The 24860-nt window shown below is 40.7% G+C and overlaps 2 protein-coding genes across 2 annotated transcripts; both read right to left on the reverse strand.

The window, feature by feature from the left end:
- LOC124536628 (vacuolar protein sorting-associated protein 11 homolog) lies at positions 1-24659 on the reverse strand. Its single transcript, XM_047113145.1, has 17 exons — positions 24493-24659; positions 24019-24087; positions 23184-23357; positions 22791-22943; positions 22174-22304; positions 21537-21687; positions 17285-17713; positions 16694-16969; positions 15397-15616; positions 14627-14849; positions 14052-14210; positions 8721-8878; positions 8323-8404; positions 7937-8152; positions 7296-7421; positions 1262-1467; positions 1-828 (listed from the first exon to the last, which is right to left on the reverse strand). Exons 1-17 carry the CDS (start codon positions 24505-24507, stop codon positions 473-475), a joined length of 3144 nt encoding a protein of 1047 aa, XP_046969101.1. The 5' UTR covers positions 24508-24659; the 3' UTR covers positions 1-472.
- On the reverse strand, positions 10488-13455 carry LOC124536629 (piggyBac transposable element-derived protein 4-like). The gene is made up of 2 exons (XM_047113146.1): positions 12829-13455; positions 10488-12259 (listed from the first exon to the last, which is right to left on the reverse strand). The coding sequence occupies exons 1-2, from the start codon at positions 13031-13033 to the stop codon at positions 10752-10754; spliced, it is 1713 nt and encodes a 570-aa protein (XP_046969102.1). The 5' UTR covers positions 13034-13455; the 3' UTR covers positions 10488-10751.
- Positions 24660-24860: the final 201 nt, after the last annotated feature.

Here is a 24860-nt window from a genome sequence, read left to right on the forward strand (position 1 = left end):
AAATTTTCTAAAGAGTGACATTACTATCTGTAGGAATGTTTGAATAATTGTTTTGTTTTTGAATTAAGAATATACATTAATATAGACAATAGCTATACACAAAGGAAAAATTTAGACACTAAAGGAACACTTCTGATATAAAAAAAAATTTAATATCAACAAATACATATAAACATGTAACATCAATCAAAATTGCACACATTCATTTGGATCAAAATGTTATTTATATAATTATGTAACATAATCAACATTTAGAATCTATGTTTTTATGTTAACATAATTTACAGAACTTGCTAGGTAGAAAATATACAAAAAAAATATTATATTAATAATAAAATATAACATTTAAACTTACTTTATCTTTGCTTAAATGAATATTTTTATATAAGAATGTGTTGTATAACGCAACTGCACATATGTCACTGCACACTTCACTAGCCAAGCGTTACCAAAAAAGAAACTACTTGTTAATTCAAGAAAAAGGGTTTAGATTTTTGTCGTAATCATCATCTTCACCAAAAGGATTAGTCGGATCATTCTTTGTCTCGTCGGCGAATGGGTTTTTAGATTCGTCATAATTTTCATCAAATGGATTTCTATTATCATTGGTGATAGTTGATGATATCTTTGGTTCCTCTCTTTTCCTGACAACACTTGGGGATGCGAATGGGGACTTTTTGCTGTGAATTTGCGGTTCCAATTTGGTCATGTTAGCTTCCAAGCTAGAGCTGTATTGCTGTTGCTCCATGAGCCGCATTCTCCCTTCTGGAACTGGAATCACTGATGTGCCTTTCGGAGCTACCTGCTTCGCTGTGTTTGATACAAATACTGAAAACATAAAAAAAAATACTTAAAATACATTCATATTTGAAAAAAATGTAAATTAATGAATGAATGCATGTATTATTCTTTATTGCACACCACAAACAAAAAACAAAAAAAAGAAAGCAACACAAAATTAATAAAATACAAAAAAGAATTAAAAAAAAAAAAAAACAAAAGGAGTACATTACAGTGTTGTACAATGGGCGAACTTCTGGCTTGTTAGCCATCTCTTCCAGACAACCCAATCAAAAGGAAATTTCAAAACCATCCGCATAGGCGGTGCAGTCATAAACTTACATACAAATAGTTACACGCTATAATCCATTTGTTGTTCAAAATGATAAATAATTAAATCCATACAAAAGAAAATTACGAAAATTCCCTGCAATTAAATTCCATGCTCAAAAATAAATTAGTATAAATGGAAGTAGAGTACCTTGTTTGCTCTGTCCTTCTTGCAGTCTCAACTTGGCCTCAGCACCTGGCCCGTAAGACTGTGCGGCAACCGCAGGTGCGGGTGCGGGTGTGGGTGCAGGCGCAGGCGTTGGTGCGGGTGCGGTTGGAGAGGGCTCTGGAGGTTCCGTCACTACCGTTACCTTATTGAACAGCCCTCGTCCAAAGTACTCTGATACCACTGCAAAACTAAAAACAGAAAAAAAAAAACTAAAATTAAACTCAGAAATCATCAATCTTATCCGATATGTACAATAACGAAAATCCTAAGTTACTGGAAGTTATACAACTATTCTTTAAATTTAATACCATAACCAACATGAAAAAGACAGTCTTTATCTTAAGAAAACAGTATTAGAATTTTTTCCTTTGGTTACTTTGACACTTAGTCTAACTACATAGTGCCTTAACGTAAGGTTTTTTGTAGAAAGCCGGTATTTGCCCCTAGCTACACTAGCCTCGCGTAGCGTAGTTCAATGTACAGTCGGGGTAAGAAAAGGTTCGTAACCTTAAGATCTATTTTCGTGTGCTTAGTATAAGCGATAATCTGCTTTACCGACTGAGAATATATGACACTGACAGACATATTTTGACAATTCAGTAGAAGATATCAAATCTAATTTAAATTTGGAATGACTAATTACGCCATTAAAAAGATTTCATATCAATATAAAACTAGACGCAGCCCAAAGATATTACACTATTTTGAACCAAGTTATCAAACAGTGTAAGTTTAATTTTATATGCAGTTGTCAGTTTAGTGCTGTAGTTACAAAAGGTACTAAGAGTTTACAACTTGATAAAGGGATGAATTCGAAAACTGACGAAGGTTTTCTTATTTTGGCTGTACTTTTAGAACTAGCGCGTACTGGTAACTTTTGTAACGGTGACTGTTTCGTCACTCTTGTCGAGTCCATGAATATGTATGGAGGTGCGCGCACATTACGACGTGACATTTGTGTCTGCATCTGTACATATTCACGGACTTGACAAGAGTGACAAAACAGTCACCGTGACAAAAGTTACCAGTGCGCGCTAGTTCTTATTTTACAATATTTGCTCACTCGTTTTAACACGTCACACGTCAAACAAAGTATCCAAAACCGTTTGACAAGCATGGTCATGGAGTGTTCGACGTTTATTCGAAATGTTGATCCAAACTTTCTAAACAAATCTGAAGGCACAATTTTTGAGATTAAGGCGCGGAGCATTTTACGACAGTAAAACTTAAAAGTCCTCCTTATTAGATCTTCGGATGTGGAGACGGACCGTTGATTCATTTAAACCGAAAAAAAGTCTTTAAACAGACTTACGGCAAGTAAGTTAGTTATGACATATCTGTGTTTTTTAAGTGCCTTAAACTCATAACCTGTCAAGAGAAGTATCTCATCACAGGGCAATTTATCACCATATGTCGTGTGTCATATACGTCCCCTTAATATGTTTTTCTCTCTTATATTTATTAGAAAGTTTCGTATGAAAATATTTCTTTCATGACCAAACTGTATTGCCCGACCGAGCGTACCTTATCGGCGAGGCTATATTCTCTCACGTCGCCTATCAAAGTGTTAAGCGATTTTTGGGCCTGTTGCGGGATATAAGACTTTTGAAAATTGGGTTAAGTTTTTCGATATAGTCCATATAAATCAAAACCGGATATAAACCAAAACCCACGGAAATTTACCTGCAACTTATCCACTACGTTGCGAACACAAGAGAAAACATAAAGATCCGTGGCTTTCAACATTTCCATCGGCAAGTTGTCACGACGTACGACTTGTTACCATAGCAACAACTAACAAGTCAGAGATTAGGAGATAATTATGAAGAAGAGAAGAACATGTTGCGGGCTAGGCAACTTGAATACATACTGAGATAATCTAATAATATTTTTTTCTCTTATAATATATTTGTTATTATTGGCTTTATTCATATACTCGCTTCTAACAAACCTGTTTAGCTCAGTAGAATTTATATAAATTTAAATTGAGTTCGGGCGGAATCTGATGTAAAGCTACTATGTAAATATTTAGATTCTTTGTAATGTTTCCTTTGTGGTATCGACATTTGCTAAGGATAAGTATTTACTAGGTCTTTTGATGTAAAGAAAAATATTTGGAGCTTTTATTCTGCTTGCTTTAATCTTATAAAGAAACTTATGGTGTACTTCTAAATATTCTTCTTTATTGCTAGCAGCAGCTTAAGACTGGTCTGCCATTCTATTGTACATTTGCATAAATAAACACAAAATGTTGTTTAACCTGTGAAGAGTTTTTCGACCAAAAATTGCTGATTGATCATTTTTCAGAGAATCACGCTGACACTGAGCAGAACCGTTTGCTTTTTGTCGACATGATTCTGAATATGAAGATTTACATAACGAATTAATACCAAGTACAAGCATTCATGCATTACAACATATAAAAAGAATATCGAAGTATTACGACAAAACGCATTTTGAGCTTACTTGTTTTTTATATTTATACAAATGGTTGTACGATGGGCTGATCCAACTAAAAAAAGAAATATATTAAATATTATTTTATTTTTCAGGTTAGATTTTATCTACCACTGCGCTTGGCAGCAAACGACTAAATTTTGACGTAATATGGTTCATTTTTATTTCAAGAGACTCCTAAACATGCCGTGATTGATAAGACTTTTCTATGCCTGACTTAAATTAATGAATATAACACAATACAAGAACATATGAAATATAAGAATTTTAATAATCATATTCTATAAGACTTTATGTTCTTGTTGGTTTTTTAACTGAATACAATTGAAACCAAACATATTTTTTCAAAGTCTTTAAATATGTGAATTTATGTTCATAGCTGTGGAAATATTTGAAATAATAATAATAACCATATTTATATGGGACACGTTAAACGGCATGGCAGGTTATGCAAATAAAATGGACAGTATTTGAAAAAGCCTGCTGAAAGATGTCGTCAACTAGAAACTACTCGTACATGAAAAATAAAAGACTTATCGAGAAAGCTACGAAAATCATACAGCAAATGCATGTTGGGTCGAAGGATTATTTTTAGATAACATTTGAAATACTTATTATTTGTATTAATTTTTAAAAATAACGATAAATAAAAAAGTTTTCTGGACAAAAGTTCTTTTTTGTTTTCCCAATTTTTTTAAGTAAAATTACAAAATTAGTAAAAAATTATTTACCTGACTATGTAACTCTAGTTCAAAACCCATAAAAAAATAAGAAATCTCCTTAAATAAAGTTACGATGTAATTTTTCACCTAATTACCAAAAATTCGTTATTGCCTCCGATTATTTACTGCCAAAATAAAAAATCGATAAAAAGCAAAAGATTTTTTAGCTCTAATCTTGAAACTGTAAGGTATCATGACAGAAATGATGTCAGTGAGATTAATTCCGTTGTTTTCCGTATTAATACTATTTGCATTAATACGGAAAACATACAAGTTTATTCTTTACATTTGTCATATCAGTTTCAATCACGACTATAGAGTACAGGGAAATAGGAATAAAAAAAGAATTTACCAAAAATATTTCAGTGTGTGTATCATAATCGAAATATATTATTAATAATAGTCACGTAAAATTTCAATACTAGGCTAATAATAAAAATGATGTTACCGCGAATTTATCTAAAATTATTCGAATTCGTTTATTTTACTTTAGCACTAAGAAACATCTGACGTAAAATTAAAACGTTAATAATTTTTAGGCTTCACAATGTGAAAGTCGGCAGTACGAGAATGTAACGGGCTCAAAAATGAAATAATTGTGAAAATGCCGCCCAAAACAGCAGCACAGTATAGTCGAGAATACAGGGCAAGAAAGAAGGCTCAAAAGAATGCTTACATCCCAAGATCTACGCCTAAAACACCAACAGAGCGTAGTCGAGAATTTAGAGCGCGGAAAAAGGCTTTAGAAAAAGCTGCAAAGGGACACTTAACAACATCGCTTGTGACGGAACAACAGCAAAACACATCGTCGGAGAATCTTGAAATAGATATTGAACCAACAAAACCAAAAAAGGAATCCAAAACACCAGCAGAACGAACTCGTGAATGTCGAGCTCGAAAAAAAGCTTTACAAAATGCTGTACTTCAACGTTTATTGACCTCTTCATCAAATATAGATCAAGCAGATACAGATCAACAGATTTCTCTGACGAAGAATATTACTATGAACGTTGAACATAACTCTATCGGTAAAATAAAGGCATTGAAGAAAAAACCCAAAACACCAACAGAGCGTAGTAGAGAATGTCGAGCTCGGAAAAGGGCTTTAGAAAAAGCTAAGGAACACTTAATAATAACACCTTCCTCAATTTTCCTTCAACCTGATATGAATCAAACAAACAGTCCGTCGGAAAACTTACCTGAATTATTACAACCGGAAATTATTCTATCAGAAAATCTTGATGTTATTTCGCAAAATACTGTAACTGATAGTCTAGCTGACGTGCTTTCACAAAATACTCTTTCAGAGAATCTTGTCGATGCCCTTTCGCAAAATACTCCTTCTGAGAATCTTGCTGACGTAGAAAAGCAAAATTTAGCGTCAGAGAATATAATAGAAAATTCAAAACAATCCGTGGATAGCAGTCGGAACTTAAAAGATAAATCCAAAACGCCAGCAGAGCGTAGTCGAGAATTTCGAGCCCGACAAAAGGCTTTGGAAAATGCTGTCAAACACCTACCAAGTAACGTTTTACTAGACAATGACATTTGTGTCACATTCGGACCTTGAATAAATACAAGAAAAACTTTGAAAAAGGCCATGGAAAATACTGTCAAACACATACATGCTAGCGTGATGATATAGATAACTTATTATGTGAAACTATTTATCGACAGAAAACATAAGTGTACGATATGAATCAAGATTGAGTGATGTTGTACTTCACAAATACGTCACCAAATAATACTGTAAATAAAGAAAGAAATGTAAAAAAATATAAATTATATTTGTCCATAATATTTTTATTTTGATCTTTTCTTACTTTAACTATTAACTCTTGCAAATATAATGTCTAGAATATGTTCCTGTTTGTCTTTGTTGTACTTTTTACAAAAAGAGATTACGAGATAAGCCATTTGATGGTAAGAAGTCATATCTGCTAGTCAATATCTTACTATAGTCTGTTCGCGTTAAGAATGCAGTGAGTTGTCATTGTTTACCGCCCCCTTTGACCAATCAAATCTTTTCAAATTACAAAGTCAAGTTCTCATTGAACAAGTAAAGACATAAGTTCGAACGTGGTGGTTGTGGATTTAATTAATTATTAACTGATATTTTTATAATTTAAATTAAATTTTTATTATTATTAACTGATATTTTAAAAAAAAATGATACCACACCAATTTGTAAAAATAAAAGTGCGAGAAATACTGCGACCACGTCTTACAAGAAGAAATTGCCATGTGGGATTTAGATAATGTTATGGAACGCGCTGCAGAAAATTATTTTATTATAAACACTAACGACGACACTAGTAATAGTGATTAAAATATTAATGACTTAATTTAGATTTTTTACGTTAACGTTAATTTTTTTAATTCATTACACTTAGCCTTTAAAACAAATATAATTTGTTGGAATTTTAACACAAATATATAAACACCTTTACCCTTCTGTTAAAAATATTTGATTGGTCAGGGGGCGGAGTCAGGCCGGTACACAATGACAACTCACTGCATTCTTAACGCGAACAGACTATAATTAGAAGTCGTTAGTGTAAGTTTTATAAATAAATAAATAAAAAAATAAATATGAGACAACATCGCATACATAACTCTGATCCCAATGTAAGTAGCTGAAGCACTTGTGTTATGGAAATCAGAAGTAACGACGGTACCACAAACACCCAGACCCAAGACAGCATAGAAAACTAATGGTAATCTACATCGACTCGGCCGGGAATCGAACCCGGGACCTCAGAGTGGCGTACCCATGAAAACCGGTGTACACACCACTCGACCACGGAGGTCGTCATATATACGGAGGTTGTACTCACGGATCGTGGTCAGCCAGGAGTCTTGAGTGCAGTAACTCGGCGCCGGCGGGCGGGGCGCGAGGTGGGGGGGCGGAGCTGGCGCACGAGGGACACTCGCGCTCCGACTCCGAGTAAGTTTGGAAACAACTGCATGAGGTGGAAGGTATTAGTCAGTTGTCTCGTAAAGAGTAGTAGTAGAGTCGAGATGGCTAAGTGGTTAGAACGCGTGCATCTTAACCGATGATTGCGGGGTCAAACCCAGGCAGCACCGCTGATTCATGTGCTTAATTTGTCTTTATAATTCTTCTCGTGCTCAGCGGTGAAGGAAAACATCGCGACCTGCATGTGACAAATTTCATAGAAATTCTGCCACATGTGTTTACGGCTGTGGTTGTTGTTGTATTATTTACGAGACAACAACAACAACAGCCTGTGGAATACACATGTGACAGATTTTCTATGAAATTATACACGTGCATGTTTCCTCATGATGTTTTCCTTCACCACCGAAAACGAGATCAATTGCAAACACTAATTAAGCACATGAATATTCAGCTGTGTTTACCTGAGTTTGAACCCGCAATCATCGGTTGAGATGCACGCTTTCTAACCACTGGACTCGTAAAGAATAATCTAAATCAATACACGGAAACAATGCTTACTCTTGATGGAAGGAGTGCTGGCAGAGAAAATGTACGGTAGGCAGTTCCAAGGGTCTGTTACAAGCGGCACATCTCGAACTCTGGAAGATGACTGCCTCGTTCTGGATCGTTTGGATCTGTGCCTTCATCTTCTCGATTTCGCTCTTGTATTTCGAGGCTAGTTCTTGTTCTCGGGTTATTACTTCGTCTTCAGATTTTAGAACATCCATCAAATATCTATGAATGAGTGGAATAATAGAATATTGTTACAAAATATGATCCACCAATAATTTATGCTAGAATATAGGCAGGATTTTTTTAAATTTTAAAAGATTTATTAGTAAACTGAAAAAAAAAACAATAAATTATTTTAATTTTATTAATTAAATATGTATTTCAATACTAACTTGCGAACATCGCCGAGAGTGTACGTCGGTGTGCTTGCGAGGCAGTCGATGACTAGAATAGGTGACAGTAGTTTTTCGCTGTCTGAAACAAAATTGAAGTACAATAGAATTAAAATATTATAACAATTTATTTCAAGTTATTTAGTCCTTCGAGCAAGTTGTTTTCACGCTATGCGACATAGACGGTGAGAGATGGCCCAGTTGTTGAAATACGTGCATTTTAACAAAGATGATTGCGGGTTCAAATCCAGGCAAAAACCACGTTCTCGGCGGTAAAAGAATACATCGTGAGGGAACCTGCATGTGTCATATTTCATAGAAATAGTGCTGTTATTATTGTGTTATAGATGGGTAGGTGCGGGGGGGGGGTCAGGTTTGTCTGTGTGCTCGGTACTCACCCACGACGCGCAGTAGCTCAGGCAGGCAGGCTGGCGGCGGCGGCGCCCACAGCACGTCGAGCCACAGCCGCGGGCACGCCGCGCCGCGCCGCCGGCACACGCCCAAGGCCAGCTCCGCCTGACCCGCGCGCAAGTGCAGCGCCACTTGCGAGCGCCAGCTGACACGCGAGGCCAGCGTTAATTGGTTACAAATGTAAATAAATAAATAAATATAAATATGAGACAACATCACATACATTACTCTGATCCCAATGTAAGTAGCTGAAGCACTTGTGTTATGGAAATCAGAAGTAACGACGGTACCACAAACACCCAGACCCAAGACAACATAGACAACTAATGGTAATCTACATCGAAATAAAACTAATTATAACGGATGCATCGCGTATATTAGTGTTCGTGGTCACGAACACTGCAAAGTGCTCGAAACGTCGGGATGTTTATAAATAATTAATATACGCGATTCATCCGTTATAATTAGTTTTATTTAAATGTGTAATAATCGCGAAAATTTAAGACAACATTAAATCTACATCGACTCGGCCGGGAATCGAACCCGGGACCTCAGAGTGGCGTACCCATGAAAACCGGTGTACACACCACTCGACCACGGAGGTCGTCAAAATTGGTTACATATGTAAATATCCCCGAAAGATAACAAAATTCGATACATTACGAGCAGTGTTGGGCATTAATCAAGTAATTGTCAATTATCTTATTAATTGACAAAGTTCAAGTCTTTATATTATACAGCAGTATTTTTAATTGTTATTTTTAATTAAAATTAACAAAACAATTAAAGATTAATTAATTGTTAATTGTTACTAATACAGTTAACAATTAAATAATTGTTAGTTGTGATTTTCCACAATTACAATTGTTTAATTACAATTGTTTAATAATTAATTGTTAATCTTTAATTGTTCCTGCAATTAAAATTTGCCCAACACTGATTACGAGCCAGCGAATTTTCGCGAATCTATCAACACTTTGAAATTGCTCGAAATAGATTATAGTTTAACGGTATTTGCAATTTTACGGTGAAATAATATGGCGGATTCCGGGGTAGCGGGGGACACGTGACGTTCAACCAATACGCGCGCCATGCATAGGTTATACGCCAATTCACAATTTGATCTCTTCCCATCAATATATTACAATATAGCGAAAAATAATACGTTAAATTTCAATCATATTTCACAGTTAACACGTTGAACGCCGATGGAAAAAGCATGTTGTTTCGTTTAGGCCACGAGGGTCACCGGTGAGCCATAGAGTGTTGTTCCGTTCAGGCCGTGGTGGTCACCGGTGAGCCATCGGAGACCTTCACTTCAAACTCAATTTACCGGCCGAAACACAACGATACTATGCAAAAATGTTACTAAGGTGGGCCACTTGGCCCTGTAGAATATAAGATTCGGCTTGGTTCTTTTGTACGGGTAAACACTTTGATTTTTTTCCAATTTTTGTCAAATTATAGGGCTGTTCCATAGCAAAGGTATATCTAAGGAAAAATAATTATTGAATTTAGATGCATAAGTAAAAACAAATTATTACGTGAAATGTTTTATTCGAAAAATAAAAAAAAACAAAAAAAAAAAACAGAAATTAACCTGTATCCTAATGATAAATTGAGCAATATTATGGTAATTTTCCGTTTGTATCTTCACTATTAACAATAAAATAAAATATAATATTCCAAAACAACAAATCAAAACCAACTTAAACAGGCATCAATACACAACAAAACACACGATATTTTAAACATACAAACACACGATATTTTAAATTTAAATGCAATTAAGTATAACATCTTGTAGAGAAAATACGAAACATGAGAGATCTTTACCCAGCAATGGGACATTATTAGTTCAAGAAATACTAAAAAAGTAATCAAAACACATAAAAGACTTATTAATGTTATATCCCGTAGAGAAAGTACAGAACATAGAGAGATCTGTAACCAGCAAAGGGATATTATGAATTTTAATAAAATGCATAAAAATATTTGACTTTCTTATAAGTACTTATTCACAACTTTAAGTGAACTTCATTAAAACATTCCAGACATAAGGATGGTTTATTAGGGCAAGTAGAGCAGTAGGTTACCACTTTCTTTGCCTGATTTTTCGCCATTTTAGCACCAATGATTGCTGACTTCGCTTTATAACACTGTTGACAAGTTCGCCTAGATTTTCTGCTGATTCCTTCTCGCTTTACCAAAGTATGTTTAAGCCTTTGTGGCATTTTTCTTTTCAATGCTTCTTCATTTTTCTGACATAAGCCGCTTAAAAGTTTTCTTCGAAAATCTACAATTTGGATCATTTTATCATTAGTCACAGTTTTATATAGTATTAAAGCATTAACAACAGAGGTATTTAACAGTAAATCTATTGCTATTTTTTTGTACCATTTAATCGATTTGCGAAGCGGTGTGCAATACGAAGTCATTTGATCGGACAAATCCACTGCGCCCTTCCCTTTATTATAATCAATAATTATTTGAGGCTTTGATATAATCCTGCCTCTCTTTGTGACATTATGAAAACGAACAGAATGTTTTGTAGATAAAACTAGTACCTCCCTTTTGTCCCGCCATTTCATCACAGTTATGCCATCTTCGCTTTCTTTTGCGATATATTCGCCTTTTTTTAGCTTTTTTTGGACAACACTCTTTGGTAAATGCTTCCGATTTTTTCGGAGAGTTCCAACTAAATGTGTCTCATTATCTAAAAGTTTTCTAGCTAAATCAATGCTCGTATACCAATTATCAGTGTATAATGTGTGACCTTTATTCAATAGGCCACGACATAATTCCATAACTACATTTGTGGGAGTAGTATTCGTGGCATCGTTTTTGCCACCATAAACATTAACTTTATAGGTGTATCCAGGTATTGTACAAAGTTTGAATTCCTTGATACCGTATTTATGACGCTTTTGTTTATTATACTGTCTAAAAATGATTCTTCCCCGAAATGGGATTACACTTTCATCAATGCACAAATCTTCACTTGGCGTGTAATGCTCTTGATAATTAGCATTCAACATTTCTAAAACATTACGGATCCGATGAAGCCTGTCTGATTTATTTGCTTCGTCATTTCTTGAAAAGTGAAGCATTTGAAGTAACAACTCGAACCGATTGCGTGACATTATTGTTCTTGGATAAGGATGACTTAAAACTTCATCGGTAGACCAATAATCAGATAAACGAGATATTTTGACAAGGCCCATGAATAATAGAATCCCAAAAAACTGTTTTATTTCTGCAAGATCTGTTGGCGTCCATCGACGAAGCCGTGCATGCTTAGAAACTTCCTCTTTTGAAGCAATTTTTTGAATAGCAAAGAGATTAGTACACTCAACGATTTCTTGAAGTATGTCATCTGACACCATAAGCCCAAAAAACTCATATGCAGATTTGTTAGTCATGCTATTACGAAAGCGCAAAGGAAAACCAGGTGTTTCAGTGAAAGGTATAATGTTCCGTTGATTACCTTTTGGTTCATACCAACTGTTCGATGCCGGTGTATTACCTGAAAAAGAAGAAACTAGCATATTAATTGATTATTACGTAGAAATAAACAAGTCTTTCCTCTTTATAATTTCCTAAGACATAATAATTTCCATAGACGAATACCACCTTAGTCTGCCCGCGACCATGAACCCTGAAAAGGGCTCGAAACGTTGGGAACTCAGTAAAATAAAAAACGCGATATAAAACCGTATTAAATTAGTTTTATAATTCCCAAGTATCCATATCCATACTTCCATACTAATAAAATAATATTATAAATGTGAAAGTGTGTTTGTTTGTTTGTCTTTTATTCACGCTTTATCTACTCAACCAATCTTCTTCAAACTTTGCATACATTTATCTGAGAGTACGGAGAAGGACATAGGTTACTCATCATCCTAGAATTCCCATTGGATTATCGATAAACTACATTGAAATTTGTCATGCCATACAAAAAATTAATAGATGGCGCTGATCAATTCTAAAACCTTTAATTCTCTTCTTTTCACGACAATAATTCAGGCGGGCGAAACCGCGGGCAACAGGAAGTAGATAACTAAAAATGAATAAGTTTGTAGGTAAACTTACCTGATAAATCGGGTACAACCCTACTTTCGTCATTGTCTTCTTCCGAATCGGAGGGCAATATTATTCGACATCTTCTCTTTTTTGACGGATTAAATTCATCGTCAGAACTAAATTGAAAGCTATTATTTAGTAAATTTATTTCCACGTTTTCAATTTCCGCTAAGTCTTCTTGAGTTAACTCGAGCTCTTCAAAGTCTTCCATCATTTATTTAACTGTATAAGAAAATACCGTAATACAAAACAGTAGAAAAAATTTTGTTAGCGACGTACGTCCTTCCGTAAGATCTTTGATTTCGCTACTAAAATGGCTGCGCTTGCGGCAAAAGCAAGCCCGAAGCGAGCGGTAGCGGGCTAGCGGGGCGCGGGGTGGGCCGCCGCCTGACCCCGTGGCCTGCGGGGAAGGATTTACGAAATTCCTGCCGTTCGGGCCTCGGGGTTCACCGGTGTGCCTAGTTCAATATTTCCAATATTTTTTAAGTAATTCAAGAAAATTAATACTGTACAGTACGAAATAACATATAAGTAATCGATTGGTGCAATAAAACGATATGGCGAAAAATGACGGAAGACGCAATTTCTCTGTAGCCTGAACGGTTTATGTCAGTGGGCCCACCGGCGGGCCGTTGGGCGTCCAACGTGTTAACAATCAGTCTCGTCAGATTGTAATCTAACGAATTTTGTAATCTTACGGTGACATATATAATCCGCGCCCTATCAGAATGGGACTGAAGTTTGTGAAAGTGTTATGAAAATAATCACACACGAGCGAAGGATCGTTACCGAAGACTTTCTGAACAATAAAGATTAAATTGTTCCATTTTAAGCGTTCGATAATATGGTGCTATGGAATCTTTATCAATGTTTTACATACTTTTACATACTTTTACTTTTTGTATTTGTACTCAGAATACAGGTGTCTATTCTGAACAGTAACAAACAGAACAGTTTAAATTAACTGACGATAACGAACAGAAAATTTAATATAATTTTATTTTATTTTTACAAGAATTATTACCTTAATTATTTACTTAATTACCATATATGAAATATAATGTAAATATATGGTATGTATATTCTTTTGGGCGCCACTGCTTAGACTTATATAAAAATATAAAAGATAGCAGCAAACTTCACGCGTGTATCCATAAAAATCATTTTAAGATTCTGATTTAAGATTAAATTTATTTATCAAATATATTACTATTCTAAATGGTTGCACTCACAGTTTCTTCTCCTCGTACAGATGGAGAATGCCAGTCTTGAAACCCAACATTTGGCATATTATAAGAGTTTGATCTTTGTCGTAATCCGCGTCGGGATCCTTTAATACTGAGAGGACTTTTTGTTCGTATGTTTTTTTCTCATCTTCAGGAGACTTTGCCCTGAGAACGATAATAATTATATTTGCAGAGCTGACACTGGAGCTTGAAATAATAGATCTTCAGATTTGAAATATATTAGGTAGCTTTTCGTTTGCGTTTGCGTTTTTTGCGTGCATGTGAATCTGATGATCTGGGTTCAAAGCCAGGCTAGCACCACTGAATATTCAAGTAATTAATTTGTGTTTATTATTCATCGCATGCTCGGCGGTGAAAGAAAATATCGTGAGGAAACCTGCATGTGTCTAATTTCATAGAAATTCTGCCACATGTTATACATACCATCAATTGGAATTGGAACAGCTTAATTGAAAATGTTCCAAACCTTCTCCAAAAGGTAGATGAGGTCTTAGCCCGGCAGCGGGAAATTTACAAGCTATGTGTTGGTTGTAAGCTTTTAATAAAATCACTGTACGTACCATACATGGATGTAGTGTTCGATCAACGCATTATACACCAAGCTGGAACAATTAGTGTCCGTAGCGATCATATGCTCAAGGAAATCTATCAACCGTTCCGAGTTACTCAGGAACATATGAACGTAATCGTCCGGAAATGCCCTGTCTGGCTCTTTAAACCTTCCAGTGAGCGATGACTCATCAGCTAATGGGCGACTTCGAGGTTTGTAGTCCGTGCATAACACTAGAAAATATACATGTATGTATTTATGCTATATTTTCCAGTTCGATATCAATGGGATTTTCCAGGGAAGATCCTGCACTAAGACTCTGTATTATACGTACAAATACATATTTGGTAAGTATTATAAATATTGGAAAACTGTTTAAAATTATTTTATTGAAAGAGGTCTTCAAGCAAACAGGTTAGCACGTAAGGTTCCAAGTGATTTTTTTACCAAGCAAACTGGCAATAATGATTTGTAAATATGACTTTTAAATATTTTGAGTCTTTATTCTGCCTAACAAAGCAACTAAAATACTAAATTTCAGAGATTTTTTGAAGAAAATGAATTGTATTGCATGGTCGACTTCATTGAAGGCCATCAAAAAAATCGGGATGAGTTAGCCAAAAATTCACTGTCAAAATAAATATTATTTTGTTATTAGCAATTGTGTAAATACTACGACATATATATTCCATCCATAGTATTTCTATAATATTCGATCTTGACTTACTAAACACTTGACCACAAAATATTTGAAATAAGAAATGAAAAAGCTCTACTTACATTTTAGCAACTTGGTGCTCTCTTCAGGTTCGTGCTGTATCAACTTGTGCCCGTACTTCTTCATATACATGTCCGCATCATCGAACTCCAGCTCAGCAATATAGTCCAACGCTTGCTTGAATTCTTTCTTGTCTTCTATCACCATCCGTAGGTACCAGTCGTGTCGTTTGTGGTTTGCGGCGAGTGAGAGAGCATCATCGACACTCACTTGTCGAACGACCTTAAAAATATCACTCATATAATAAAGATGCCTTAAGGATTATTAGTAGGCTGTGTCCAAACAACAACAACAGCCTGTAAATTCCCACTGCTGGGCTAAAGATCTCCTCTCCCTTTGAGGAGAAGGTTTGGAACATATTTCACCACGCTGTTCCAATGCGGGTTGGTGGAATGCTAATGTGGCAGAATTTCTATGAAATTTATCACATGCAGGTTTCCTCACGATATTTTCCTTCGCCGCTGTGCACGATATGTATTATAAAGACAAATTAAGCACATGAAACAGCGGTGCTTGCTTGGGTTTGAATCCGCAATCATCGGTTAAGATGCACGCGTTCTAACCACTGGGCCATCTCGACTTTAGGCATGTGTCCGATATATCGAAACTAATTTAAAATCGGATGCCGCCTGAACATCATCTGTCATCGATTTGATGAAGACGAGTAACTGTTTTCGCCGCATCTAAACAACTATGAATATCGTTTTGATACGTCAAAGCATTCAAAGTACAATAAAATGAACTCATGATATTCGCCCTACCTCTTTTAAACTTTACATTACCCGTCTGTGGGAAAGAGATGAAGCGAGTGTTAAACCGCTTATGATATCACATCCGTTTCATCTCTTTCTAGCATATCGTACAATGTTAAGTGAAACAAAGACAGGGCGATATCTGAAATTAGATGTCAAAACCGATATTTAATTCAAATATCCGTTACTAAAACGATGTCGAAAAATTCGCACATTGCCCGTTCCTAATTATTAGTATTATTATGATGTGGCAATATCAGAGCCAGCCAGACCCTGACTCAAGCAGTCGAGATGGCACTGTGGTTAGAATGCATGCATCTTAACTGATGATTGCAGGGAATTGCTGAAAACATCGTGACGAACCTACATGTGTCTGATTTCATCGAACTTGTGTGTATTCCACCAACCCCCACTAGAACAGCGTGGAATATGTTCCAAACTTTTTCCTCAAAGAAAGAGGAGGCTTTGGCCCAGGAGTGCAAAATTTACAAGCTACTAATGTTAATGTAATGTAATATCAGAGAGTGTGCAACATTTTACAACATACCTTAATAGCGACATCCACATCAAAATCGATAACTTTATCCTTCGAATTTATGAACTCTTTCAGTTTCCCTTGATGATCATGCTGATCTATCTTCACATAGCAAGTCAGCAAGAGTGTCGTGTGGTCTTCTGTGGCGAAACCCTTCTTGTGAAGCTCTTCCAAGTATAGAATGAGTGGCTCGAGGTGCCTTGATTCGAGATATTTCCTTATGACGTATGAAGTTTCAAGCCAACCAATTGTTTTGACGTACTGGTCTATGGCACACTTTAAGTCACCCTGTATATAAAATCTTAGATTTTATTATTGAATCAAAATAAAACAAATGATGAACATTTTTTCATCGAAAGGTCAAGTTTTTTTTTTAAAAAAAAAAAAGAACATATTTGGCAATTTAAAAAAAAATCATACCTTAAACTTTTGGTTAAAAAGGTTATTCACCCAGAGACAGGGTCAGTCATTTTATCCAAAATTGATAGGATATTGGACTCAATATTAAATACGGAGCGTTATCGTATTACTATGACGTATTAACAATTCTTTATTACTAGACACAAACAATATGGTATCAAAAAGTCTTTACTTGTCTATTACCTTGTTGTATAAATGATCTCCATATTGCTTATAAATCTCCGTCAACCCTTCAGCATCATAATGCTGACTGCTCGCTATCCTTATCGCTACGTCGTACAGATTCTTCTTGAACAACAACGAGAGTTTCGACTGCAGATCTTTTTCCTCCAAATATATCATTTCTTTATTCTTCGTTAAAATATAGAACGATCCCCATTCTGTTAAAACTGCATCGATTTCTTCAAAGGACTTTGAAAATACTATGAATTTGTTTTGGATATCTAAAATGGTTATATGATGTGACTTAGGAGTGCTTGTTGAGCTCGATGCCTTGTTTGAAGTTTCATTGGTTGTGATGACTAGGTAACTGCGAAACCAGTTGAGGCGAAGTTTCTCCCCTTCGAGGGCGTAGCACGGGCCACGTCCTTCCGTTGTGTAGCAATATATGGCCTATAATAAAAGAAAGATTCAATTATTTATACATTTTATACATTAATTAACTTTGCGGATTTGGCTCTGCGGGCAAATGGGCCTGGTATTGGCTTACGAAATTTTAGCCATTCATTAGCTAATGCGCCACCAATTTTGGGAACATATTTATTTTGCCTGTAAAGATTATTGCGATATATGGCCTTTCTGGTAGTTGTGTGTGGCCGTCTTCCAGCACGCCGCAGGTCACCATTTATGTCGGTGAGGCGGTGCGCGTCGGCCAGCACGCTGCGGGTGGGTACTCACGTCGGTGGTGGCGACGGTGAGGCGGTGCGCGTCGGCCAGCACGCTGCGGGTGTGTACTCACGTCGGTGGTGGCGACGGTGAGGCGGTGCGCGTCGGCCAGCACGCTGCGGGTGTGTACTCACGTCGGTGGTGGCGACGGTGAGGCGGTGCGCGTCGGCCAGCACGCTGCGGGTGTGTACTCACGTCGGTGGTGGCGACGGTGAGGCGGTGCGCGTCGGCCAGCACGCTGCGGGTGTGTACTCACGTCGGTGGTGGCGACGGTGAGGCGGTGCGCGTCGGCCAGCACGCTGCGGGTGTGTACTCACGTCGGTGGTGGCGACGGTGAGGCGGTGCGCGTCGGCCAGCACGCTGCGGGTGTGTACTCACGTCGGTGGTGGCGACGGTGAGGCGGTGCGCGTCGGCCAGCACGCTGCGGGTGTGTACTCACGTCGGTGGTGGCGACGGTGAGGCGGTGCGCGTCGGCCAGCACGCTGCGGGTGTGTACTCACGTCGGTGGTGGCGACGGTGAGGCGGTGCGCGTCGGCCAGCACGCTGCGGGTGTGTACTCACGTCGGTGGTGGCGACGGTGAGGCGGTGCGCGTCGGCCAGCACGCTGCGGGTGTGTACTCACGTCGGTGGTGGCGACGGTGAGGCGGTGCGCGTCGGCCAGCACGCTGCGGGTGTGTACTCACGTCGGTGGTGGCGACGGTGAGGCGGTGCGCGTCGGCCAGCACGCTGCGGGTGTGTACTCACGTCGGTGGTGGCGACGGTGAGGCGGTGCGCGTCGGCCAGCACGCTGCGGGTGTGTACTCACGTCGGTGGTGGCGACGGTGAGGCGGTGCGCGTCGGCCAGCACGCTGCGGGTGTGTACTCACGTCGGTGGTGGCGACGGTGAGGCGGTGCGCGTCGGCCAGCACGCTGCGGGTGTGTACTCACGTCGGTGGTGGCGACGGTGAGGCGGTGCGCGTCGGCCAGCACGCTGCGGGTGTGTACTCACGTCGGTGGTGGCGACGGTGAGGCGGTGCGCGTCGGCCAGCACGCTGCGGGTGTGTACTCACGTCGGTGGTGGCGACGGTGAGGCGGTGCGCGTCGGCCAGCACGCTGCGGGTGTGTACTCACGTCGGTGGTGGCGACGGTGAGGCGGTGCGCGTCGGCCAGCACGCTGCGGGTGTGTACTCACGTCGGTGGTGGCGACGGTGAGGCGGTGCGCGTCGGCCAGCACGCTGCGGGTGTGTACTCACGTCGGTGGTGGCGACGGTGAGGCGGTGCGCGTCGGCCAGCACGCTGCGGGTGTGTACTCACGTCGGTGGTGGCGACGGTGAGGCGGTGCGCGTCGGCCAGCACGCTGCGGGTGTGTACTCACGTCGGTGGTGGCGACAGTGAGGCGGTGCGCGTCGGCCAGCACGCTGCGGGTGTGTACTCACGTCGGTGGTGGCGACGGTGAGGCGGTGCGCGTCGGCCAGCACGCTGCGGGTGTGTACTCACGTCGGTGGTGGCGACGGTGAGGCGGTGCGCGTCGGCCAGCACGCTGCGGGTGTGTACTCACGTCGGTGGTGGCGACGGTGAGGCGGTGCGCGTCGGCCAGCACGCTGCGGGTGTGTACTCACGTCGGTGGTGGCGACGGTGAGGCGGTGCGCGTCGGCCAGCACGCTGCGGGTGTGTACTCACGTCGGTGGTGGCGACGGTGAGGCGGTGCGCGTCGGCCAGCACGCTGCGGGTGTGTACTCACGTCGGTGGTGGCGACGGTGAGGCGGTGCGCGTCGGCCAGCACGCTGCGGGTGTGTACTCACGTCGGTGGTGGCGACGGTGAGGCGGTGCGCGTCGGCCAGCACGCTGCGGGTGTGTACTCACGTCGGTGGTGGCGACGGTGAGGCGGTGCGCGTCGGCCAGCACGCTGCGGGTGTGTACTCACGTCGGTGGTGGCGACGGTGAGGCGGTGCGCGTCGGCCAGCACGCTGCGGGTGTGTACTCACGTCGGTGGTGGCGACGGTGAGGCGGTGCGCGTCGGCCAGCACGCTGCGGGTGTGTACTCACGTCGGTGGTGGCGACGGTGAGGCGGTGCGCGTCGGCCAGCACGCTGCGGGTGTGTACTCACGTCGGTGGTGGCGACGGTGAGGCGGTGCGCGTCGGCCAGCACGCTGCGGGTGTGTACTCACGTCGGTGGTGGCGACGGTGAGGCGGTGCGCGTCGGCCAGCACGCTGCGGGTGTGTACTCACGTCGGTGGTGGCGACGGTGAGGCGGTGCGCGTCGGCCAGCACGCTGCGGGTGTGTACTCACGTCGGTGGTGGCGACGGTGAGGCGGTGCGCGTCGGCCAGCACGCTGCGGGTGTGTACTCACGTCGGTGGTGGCGACGGTGAGGCGGTGCGCGTCGGCCAGCACGCTGCGGGTGTGTACTCACGTCGGTGGTGGCGACGGTGAGGCGGTGCGCGTCGGCCAGCACGCTGCGGGTGTGTACTCACGTCGGTGGTGGCGACGGTGAGGCGGTGCGCGTCGGCCAGCACGCTGCGGGTGTGTACTCACGTCGGTGGTGGCGACGGTGAGGCGGTGCGCGTCGGCCAGCACGCTGCGGGTGTGTACTCACGTCGGTGGTGGCGACGGTGAGGCGGTGCGCGTCGGCCAGCACGCTGCGGGTGTGTACTCACGTCGGTGGTGGCGACGGTGAGGCGGTGCGCGTCGGCCAGCACGCTGCGGGTGTGTACTCACGTCGGTGGTGGCGACGGTGAGGCGGTGCGCGTCGGCCAGCACGCTGCGGGTGTGTACTCACGTCGGTGGTGGCGACGGTGAGGCGGTGCGCGTCGGCCAGCACGCTGCGGGTGTGTACTCACGTCGGTGGTGGCGACGGTGAGGCGGTGCGCGTCGGCCAGCACGCTGCGGGTGTGTACTCACGTCGGTGGTGGCGACGGTGAGGCGGTGCGCGTCGGCCAGCACGCTGCGGGTGTGTACTCACGTCGGTGGTGGCGACGGTGAGGCGGTGCGCGTCGGCCAGCACGCTGCGGGTGTGTACTCACGTCGGTGGTGGCGACGGTGAGGCGGTGCGCGTCGGCCAGCACGCTGCGGGTGTGTACTCACGTCGGTGGTGGCGACGGTGAGGCGGTGCGCGTCGGCCAGCACGCTGCGGGTGTGTACTCACGTCGGTGGTGGCGACGGTGAGGCGGTGCGCGTCGGCCAGCACGCTGCGGGTGTGTACTCACGTCGGTGGTGGCGACGGTGAGGCGGTGCGCGTCGGCCAGCACGCTGCGGGTGTGTACTCACGTCGGTGGTGGCGACGGTGAGGCGGTGCGCGTCGGCCAGCACGCTGCGGGTGTGTACTCACGTCGGTGGTGGCGACGGTGAGGCGGTGCGCGTCGGCCAGCACGCTGCGGGTGTGTACTCACGTCGGTGGTGGCGACGGTGAGGCGGTGCGCGTCGGCCAGCACGCTGCGGGTGTGTACTCACGTCGGTGGTGGCGACGGTGAGGCGGTGCGCGTCGGCCAGCACGCTGCGGGTGTGTACTCACGTCGGTGGTGGCGACGGTGAGGCGGTGCGCGTCGGCCAGCACGCTGCGGGTGTGTACTCACGTCGGTGGTGGCGACGGTGAGGCGGTGCGCGTCGGCCAGCACGCTGCAGGCGGGCGCGGCGCCCATGGCGTCCAGCACGGTGCAGCGCTCGCTGCTCGTCCAGCACACCATCACGCACGCTCGTGACACGACGAACAACTTATCTGCCCCCCTGCGCGAAACAGACTAGCTGGATCATACACAAGAAATAATTAATAGCTGTCATTCAGTGGCGTAGCTAGATGAGGGAAGGCCCCGTTACATAGAAAAAGATGCGGGCCCTCACCTCCTCTTTCCCATCTCTCTTTAACTAATAATTACCCTTTAAAATTATAGATACCAAATAAGGAATCTTGTGCGCAGGGTCGAGTTTTTCTAGCTTCAGAAGCTTAAAGTTGGGAGGGCCCCTTAACTCCAGGGCCCTGGTGCACTGCACCACCTGCCCTACGATAGCTATGTCACTGCTGTCATTGTCGTTACCACATTTATATTTTTCCATTTATTGGGGAGTCAAATATTTAACGAAATTCAAAGAAAATATGCCTTTATCACTACTATCACTATACACTTGACACCTTCATTGGAAATGTTTAGTCCACCAGAAACTACTGCTTAGAATAATTATCTATACATGTAATTAAATCAAGTAAAGTCATACTTAAAAGCCAATCCCGTTATAGGACTGGATCCAGTATCCGGCAATGTCTTCATCTTTCCACTGCGTTGTCTTGCGATGTCCCCGCGATATAACGTCACAGAGCCATCTTGAAAGCCAACAGCTAAGAGATTCTGTAGGACAATATGTATAACAAAAAAATTCTATGATATCAATGTATTAAACAACACCACTATTAATATGTAGCATTTTAAAATAAAGTAGTAAGGTAACAGCCTGTAAATTTCCCACTGCTGGTATAAGGTCTCCTCTTCCATTAAGGAGAGGGTGTGGAGCATATTCCACCACACTGTTCCAATGCGGGTTGGTGGAATACGTATGTGGCAGAATTTCAATGAAATTAGTTAATTAATTCCTCACGATGTTTTCCTTCACCGCCGAGCATGTTATGAATTATAAACACAAATTATACATATATATAGTGGTGCCAGCCTGGGTTCGAACCTGCAATCATTGGTTAAGATGCACGCATTCTAACCACTGGGCCATCTTATTTTAAAACTACACACAAAAAAGCAATTGCTTTTGTAAATGTAAATTAATTAATTACATTGATTAACTTAGCCACAGCAGGACTTTTACAATAATTAATTGTTAACCTTATTATCGTGTACAGCTAGTGCAGTAGCCTGTGTGGGGTACATGTGTGAAGGCACCGCCCGTGATGTCCTCACACACTGTGGGTTGCCATGTCTGTCCACACGTGACCAGTCCCATACTTTAATTAGAGGGGTCACACCAGCTTCATTTTCCTGGAGAAATCGAAAAAAAAAATTTTTTTTTGATATAACTTAATTATATATATGATAGAGGGTAAATCATATATTTTAATTCAATATTGTTTATTTGCAAAAAAATATACTTATGCTTTTAACATATTATGTATTTATTTGAATGATGATTTATTTTTACAATTAAAATAATTTACTTTAATTTTAATGATCATTGCAATGATTTGATTTAAACTGTAAATTTATTTTTTAAACGCTTACCCCAATAGTTACCAAATATGGATCATGGGGTAGCTGCTGGGCTAGAGTGACTGTCAAATCGTATGCCTTGAATGATGTGATCTCCCATGAGCGAGAGATCAAATGTGCCCAGCCAGTTACATCACACAGGATGACATGGTTGTTACCACTTGTGGCAACTGTTACATTTGTATCCTGAAATACAAATTTTAGTCAAATTCAAAGTCAAAAATCTACCATAAATCTACCACCGATTTGGAATTTAACACCTCAGACCTGAGAAGAACCAGTGAAAGAAACTCAGTCATTTTTTTTTTATATAGAAAAAAAGGTTCCCTTAACGCCTTCTATACATTGCTAGGTAGGGCTAACTATTTATTCACATTTATAGTTTATATCAAACATGGAACTTCACAAACAGAGTGATGGAAACTTTTCTTTTATCATAAAATTAATATAGCTATAAAATTTAAAGTGGAAGTATTAAATACATACTTTATATAAACCTGTCAAAAAAGGCAGACTATTACAAATGTATAAGTATAGATCAGCTGTTATATTATTTTTAATTAATTGGTCTTATTGAGTTAGTTGGTTGGTGGTGTTTGATAATTATCATGGATCAGACATGTTATTTTTAATAATTTAATATGCTTAGGTCATATATTTTGTGAACAATGTAGAATATTAGGTATTGGACATTTAGCCTCCATGCATATAATATATAATAGATATGCTCATAATAATAACAAAAGAAATATTGCACTATGATTATTGTTCAAAGATAGAATACTTTTTAGTAGATACTCAGTAAAAATCTTTCTTTTTAACCTATTTTATTTCATTTTCAACTTACTTGAAGACATTCAGCAATCTTTCCATTATCTATATTCCTATGAACGTCAAAGAATGTAAAACGACGCCACTGAAACATATAACAATAAATAAAATGTTAAAATTGCTTTTGAAATTTTGGTAATACTAATAAAATTTCTAATTAACAGAATGAGTTTTTATCTAAAACTAATTGAATTTAGAATGGTGATTATGGTTAGTATAAGTTTATTTTTTTATCGAAAATGGATAACGTTTTGTTTGAATTAAAAATAGATTCATTATTATTAGGTATACATTTGGAATATTTGTGCCTAGATGATTATAGAAAATTTTATCTTTAGATATGTAAAAATATAAATTATGGAGTTTAACAGTTAAACACCATTTTAAATTACTAATAATAAATCAGATAATAACGTTTTAATTTTTTTTTTTTTTTGTTATTCATACCTAATCGAAAAGATTGTGGTCGAAATTTTATACATTAACTCACCTCTAAAAAAGCCATTTTATTATTTCTTACAAATATTTCAACATTATAGTATTATTTCCAAATCAATGCAACCTATGCAATTTCCACCTACAAGAAAGTAAAGGAAATTAGAATTAGGAAGTTACAAACAAAAATTGACAAACTGATTCTGATTTTAGCCTGACAGTGACAATTAACGATGGGCGGTTCGAGTCGCCTGACTCGAGTAACTCGAGTTACTATCACGCCTCGTAGCTTCGAGTTCGTATTGTTTCGGAACGAGTCGCTTCGCCTCGGTATTAGAACACGTCGAGCCACCCGCTTCCCGCGGCCGTGCTATCTGCGAGCGAGCGCGAGCCCGAGTTCTGCCGAACGTTGTCGAATGGCTT

This window comes from Vanessa cardui, chromosome 17 (genome assembly GCF_905220365.1).
Source record: "Vanessa cardui chromosome 17, ilVanCard2.1, whole genome shotgun sequence".
NCBI lineage: Eukaryota > Metazoa > Arthropoda > Insecta > Lepidoptera > Nymphalidae > Vanessa > Vanessa cardui.